Source organism: Rhea americana, unplaced genomic scaffold (assembly GCF_003343005.1).
Source record: "Rhea americana isolate MKP2758 unplaced genomic scaffold, rheAme1 scaffold_33, whole genome shotgun sequence".
NCBI classification, from domain to species: domain Eukaryota; kingdom Metazoa; phylum Chordata; class Aves; order Rheiformes; family Rheidae; genus Rhea; species Rhea americana.
The window spans coordinates 117,207-122,902 of record NW_028186457.1 but is presented as its reverse complement, the minus strand read 5'-3'; the positions used below and the strand labels follow the sequence as shown (position 1 = coordinate 122,902).

The following is a 5,696-nucleotide window of genomic DNA, read 5'->3' as shown; positions in this document are numbered from 1 at the left end:
CGCCACCATGAGCCAGTCCTACTCCTCCAGCCAGCGGGTCTCTTCCTACCGCCGCACCTTCGGCGGCGCCTCCCCGGTCTTCTCCCGTGCCTCCTTCGGGGGCAAAGGCAGCGGCAGCTCCGTCACCTCCCGCGTCTACCAGGTGTCCCGCACCTCGGCCATGCCCAGCCTGTCCAGCTTCCACACCACCCGCGTGACGCCTCTGCGCTCCTACCAGAGCGCCTACCAGGGCGCCGGGGAGCTGCTGGACTTCAGCCTGGCCGATGCCATGAACCAGGAGTTCCTGCAGACCCGCACCAACGAGAAGGTCGAGCTGCAGGAGCTCAATGACCGCTTCGCCAACTACATCGAGAAGGTGCGCTTCCTGGAGCAGCAGAATGCCCTCATGGTGGCCGAGGTGAACCGCCTGCGGGGCAAGGAGCCCACCCGCGTGGCCGAGATGTATGAGGAGGAGCTGCGGGAGCTCCGGCGCCAGGTGGACGTGCTCACCAGCCAGCGGGCTCGCGTCGAGGTCGAGCGTGACAACCTGCTTGACGACCTGCAGAAGCTCAAGCAAAGGTGAGGGCCACCCCTGTGCGTGCTGCGGGCCACCCCAGCATCCCTCCCCATGCCTCTGCACCATGGCCCAGTCCCTGGGGAAAGGGGCAGAGCCCTCCCTCTGCGAGCACCAGGTCTCCTTGGGTACTTAGTGCTGGCCCAGCACCCTGTTCTCCTTCCCAAAGCGCGGAGCCTGTCATGGGGCCCCTCTGCTCCATCTCTCTTGCCCCTGCTCCATCACCGTGGGGAGGGGAGCACACCGTGGTACCTCTCTCTGGCTGCATGCCAGGCACCCATCCACAGGGCACTTTGCAGGGCCACAGCCTGTGCCGCATCCTGGCACCATGACTGCAAGTCTTGGGGGGGGGGGAGGAGGGCACGCAGGACCACCTACACAGTGCTGGTGCTCCCCAATGGCACAGGGACAGGAGGAGAGGGGAGCTGGCCTGGCAGCATGGGACAGGGTGACAGAAGTGCCCAGGCCTGTAAACCTCAGCAGGGTGCTCCAAACGGGCACTGCCAGCCCATGCCAGCCCTCGTGAAGTGCCCAAGGAGCACCCARCAGGCAGCAGGGCCCCAAGAGCTAGGGGTGTCACCGCATCCTCCCTTGCCTGGGTGCCRCAGCAAGGCCGGGATGCCTGGGGACACAGCGCTGGGGGACTGCGGGGAGCCCTGCCCCGGCGCTGCACGCAGCAGGCAGCTCCCTGCAGTCCCCCATGCCCGCGCGCACTGGGGATGACCGTGCGGCCCGTGGGCGAGCTGAGCCCTGATGGACGGCTGGATGGAGCCAGGCGGGCAGGCGGAAGCGGGGGCGGAGGATTCTCCGCCGGCTCCGGACGCGAAGGAGGGGGAGGAAGCGGCTACGCTTCCGCAGGCCAGAGGTGCTCAGCCTGCCGCGGTGCCCGCGGTGCCCTGGGAGCAGTGAAGACCCCCCAAGGACGCGGCGGGGAGCGAGGCCAGGGCCAAGGGGCATAGCCCCAGGGACGGCRGGGATGAGTACCCTTCGAGGCGGGCAGCCTGGGGGCCCCTGGCACCGGTGCTCTGGGGCAGCCGCTCGCTCCCGCAGCAGCTCCGACGCTGATCTGCTCCTTCCCTCTGCAGCCGGGCAGAGGGGCACAGCAACAGAGGAGGCTGGCGTCCCCCTCTCCCGAGGGTGACACGACCTGCTGCCTCCCTCCCAGGGCACCAGCCCCTGCCCCACATGCCCAGGGGCTGCAGTGGGGCAGAGCCCCTGGTGCTGGCCCCAGCGTGGCCCCGGGGAGCCCGCCAGCGGGGCTGGGGGCTGACCACCCCTGAACGTCAGGGAGGAGCAGGGCAGGCACAAGCCGGTGCCAGGTTCCCGGCGGCCCCGCTGTGCCAACACCGCCCCAGGCACCTCCCTCCGCTTGGGCCGCCTGCACCCTGACCCTCCCACGACGCAGCCGGGCTGCTCGCTGCCGCCTCCCCGGCTGCCCACCCCCTGGCCCAGGGTCACAGCCCCACACGGCATCCCAGTGGTCCCTCCATACCCCAGCTCTGCCCCCAGTCCCCCAGCACAGCTGAGGTCCCTGTGCCCGCCCCGCCATGGGTCCCTGCGCTATCCGAGCCGGGTGTCCTTGCTCCTGCTGTCCCCAGGATGGCTCGGCTGGGATCACCCCATCTCCCTGCCCGCAGCCATCCCTCGGCCCCCCCGGCCCCCCGTGCTGGGACATGCGCCCCGTCCCCGGCTGCCGGCCACGCTCCCCTATAAGGGCCGGGGCAGCGAGCGCGGCACCGTGCCGACCTCATGCCTTTGTGCTCTCTGCAGCCTTGACTATAATAGGGAAGGGGAGGAAGAGCCCCTGGCCCCCCGCCAGCCCTCCCCCGCCCGCCGGGAACACCGGACGGGCTGCTGTGCTCCCACCAGGCCCCGCGGGGCGTGGGACGGCGAGCAGGGACGCTGCTGCGAGGGGGCAGGGCTCCGCTGGGGCCCCCCTGATGCCCCTTCTCTGCCCCCAGGCTGCAAGAGGAGATCCAGCTGAAGGAGGAGGCTGAGAACAACCTGGCTGCCTTCAGAGCCGTGAGTATCCGTCCCCCCCGACGCTGCCCGGCCGCCTCCCAGGGTGCTCAGCCTCCCCCTCCATCTCCATCCACCCCAGCTGCCCCATCCCCAGCAGCAGGGCATGGCCACTGGCCCCCAGCCCTTGCAGCCCCTGGCCCCCAGCAGCCGAGCGGTCCCCCAGGGGCTGCAGCTCTGCCCTGCCAGCCAGTCACGTGGGCAGCTCTGCCAGCTCCAGCGTGGCCCCTGCGCTCCCCCGCACCCCCAGGTGCGTTCGGCCCCACTGAAACCCCATCGCTCTCCATGTCTTCCCAGGACGTGGACGCAGCCACGCTGGCACGCATCGACCTGGAGAGACGCATCGAGTCCCTGCAGGAGGAGATTGCCTTCCTCAAGAAGGTGCACGAAGAGGTAGGTCCGAGGTGGGCTGGTTTTCCCTGGGCACGGATGGGGCTYGGGGACAGAGCAGGTGCTCTGATGCACCCTGTGCTCTCCAGGAAATCCGGGAGCTGCAGGCACAGCTGCAGGAGCAGCACATCCAGGTGGAGATGGACATCTCCAAGCCGGACCTGACGGCTGCGCTGCGAGACATCCGCGCCCAGTACGAGAACATCGCTGCCAAGAACATCGCTGAGGCTGAGGAATGGTACAAGTCCAAGGTGCGGAGGTGGTGGGGTCCGGGCTGAGCCCGGGGCAGGCCCTGGCGTGGGGGGATGGCCTGGTCCCCGCCATCCCAYCCAGCACCTGCTGACCCTGCTGTCTCCCCAGGTGTCTGACCTGACGCAGGCGGCCAACAAGAACAACGACGCACTGCGGCAGGCAAAACAGGAGATGTTGGAGTACCGGCACCAGATCCAGTCCTACACCTGYGAGATCGACGCCCTCAAGGGCACGGTGAGCCGTGGGCGGTGTGGTGAAAACCTCGGCTTCCCCTGCGAGGGCCTGCTGCCCTGGGGCTGCTCGGGGCTGCGAGAGGTGTGGGGCGCTCTTCCAAGCTGCTGCAGCCGTTAGTGTGGGGGACTCGTCCCCAGAATCTGCACCGGGCAGAGCTGGGCCTTGTGCCTCTCCCAGCCGCAGCCTGCGCCTCCACGACGTGTTTTGGCAGAGCTCGGGGGTGAGTGCACAGAGACTGCAGAAGGCGCCCAAGCTGGGGAGGCTCTGGGCAGGCGGGAGCAGGGCTCCGGGTGTCTGGTTGCAGGGTGGGAAGGTGGTTGCAAACAGCCAAGGGMACAACAGCCCTGCTCTGGCACTGTCACAGTCACGGGAGCCAGGGCTGGCAGGTGGCAGTGTCCCGCCGGCAGCTGTCCTGGGCTCCCACCTCTGTCCCCACCTCCCACCCGGGTAGCGCTGGCCTTGCGGGGGTGCTGGGCTCCCCTTGCTTTTCAGGGCTCTGCTGGGGGCTTTTGGGCCCTCTGCAGRCTGAGAGGTATCCTGGAAGGATGGCGCTGGGACCTCTCCCTCCCCTTGCGCCCATGGGATATGGCGCCTGCCCAGGGAGCCCCCAGACTCCCCGCAGCAGCCTGCTACCTAGCTCTGGGTCACAGCCCCCCATCACTACCCCACCGCAGCTGGATCTTGCCTGCCCCCAGGAGCCTCGTTGCTGGGGGGCGAGTGTGCCCAGGTCACGCACCCAGCCCCTGTGCCACCCCTTTTGCCCCTGCCCCCAGCAGGGCTGAGCTGCACTCTTTCTGGATGCCCCTGTAGCCCCAGACCCGGACACAGCTTTGCCCCAGGACCTGCCAGGGCTCCCAGCGCTGAGCCCAGCTTTCCCCTTGCATCCTCCTGCATCCACTCTGCCCCTGTTCCTGGCTCGGCCCCAGGCGCTCAGCACTGGGCCCACCGCCCCCAGGTGCCCCTGGTCCCTCCATTCCCCCTGCCCCCAGTGCYGAGCCCCGCTGTCCTTGCAGAACGACTCGCTGATGCGCCAGATGCGGGAGATGGAGGAGCGTTTCGCCGGGGAGGCCAGCGGCTACCAGGACACCATTGCGCGGCTGGAGGAGGAGATCCGGCACCTCAAGGACGAGATGGCCCGGCACCTGCGGGAGTACCAGGACCTGCTCAATGTCAAGATGGCTCTGGACGTTGAGATCGCCACATACCGCAAGCTGCTGGAGGGCGAGGAAAACCGGTGAGCRGTGGGGTGGGGGGAAGAGGGGGAACTAGCAGGGCCAGCTGTTTTGGGGGGCTGCCACCCCATGCCCAGCCTGCAAGGCCGGTCCTGCTCCCGTGGCTGCAYGGGCTGGGGCTGGCTACATGGGCTGGCCCTGAGCTCTCCCTTCTGTCCCCATGCAGGATCAGCATCCCCATGCACCAGACCTTCGCTTCTGCCCTTAATTTCCGAGGTGAGTGCTGGGGTGAGGAGGGGGACCCTTGTGTGGGGCCTGGTCCAAGTCCCTGGGGGTCCCTAGCATGGAGGAGGACTGTGGGGCAAATCCCCCTCCTGGAGGGACACAGCTGGGCTGGCAGCCAGGGGGAGTCCCCCCTACACTCCCTAGCCTGCAGGGTCCTATGTGTGCCACGCTGAGCCGATGGGTGGGGACACTCTGTTGGGTGCCTGCCACAAACTGTGCTCAGGGTGGGGGCAACCCTGGGCCTCCTGAAGACCATGGCCACAGCATGGACACTTGGGGACYGCCCATGTGCCGGGCATCTCCCCACTGGCCACGTCCCCTGGCTGTCGCCACGCCTGGCCACATCCCCTGTGTCCCCCTGCTGCAGAGACCAGCCCAGAGCAGCGTGGCTCGGAAGTGCACACCAAGAAGACCGTGATGATCAAAACCATTGAAACCCGCGATGGGGAGGTAAGCATGGGGCAGTGCCCTGGGGCCAAGGAGCCCATGGGACACAAGGCCGGGGGGGCTCTTGGGGCAAGCTCCCATTGATGTGGGGGATCTGCTAGCCCTCGGGCTGCGTGTTCCTGGCGCCTGCCRCCATGTGAAGAGCGGGAAGGCCCTGGCCCCGCATGCTGCGGCGCTGGCTCCTCGGTGCCAGGCAGGGCTCGAGGCAGGGATCTGCATCTCACGGCGCGTCTCTCCCCGCAGGTGGTGAGCGAGGCGACCCAGCAGCAGCATGAAGTGCTGTAAAGGACGCTGCCCACCGACATCTTCCACCCCCGCCTCCGCACCGCCGCCGCCCGGCGCCG

At 68.5% G+C, this 5,696-nt stretch overlaps 2 protein-coding genes across 2 annotated transcripts in view; one reads left to right on the top strand and one right to left on the bottom strand.

Moving 5' to 3' along the window:
- The window catches only part of DNPEP (aspartyl aminopeptidase), a 15,859-nt gene extending 13,555 nt beyond the window's left edge, over positions 1-2,304 (bottom strand). Inside the window, exons 1-3 of the mRNA XM_085311038.1 lie at positions 2,227-2,304; positions 227-538; positions 58-135 (exon numbers count right to left, since the gene is read on the bottom strand). Coding sequence (XP_085167164.1) covers positions 58-135; positions 227-538; positions 2,227-2,304 — 468 coding nt within the window. The remainder of the gene's footprint in view (positions 1-57; positions 136-226; positions 539-2,226) is intronic.
- On the top strand, positions 2,303-5,637 carry DES (desmin). The gene is made up of 9 exons (XM_085311037.1): positions 2,303-2,310; positions 2,515-2,575; positions 2,870-2,965; positions 3,052-3,213; positions 3,323-3,448; positions 4,462-4,682; positions 4,847-4,896; positions 5,273-5,355; positions 5,596-5,637. The coding sequence occupies exons 1-9, from the start codon at positions 2,303-2,305 to the stop codon at positions 5,635-5,637; spliced, it is 849 nt and encodes a 282-aa protein (XP_085167163.1).
- Positions 5,638-5,696: the final 59 nt, after the last annotated feature.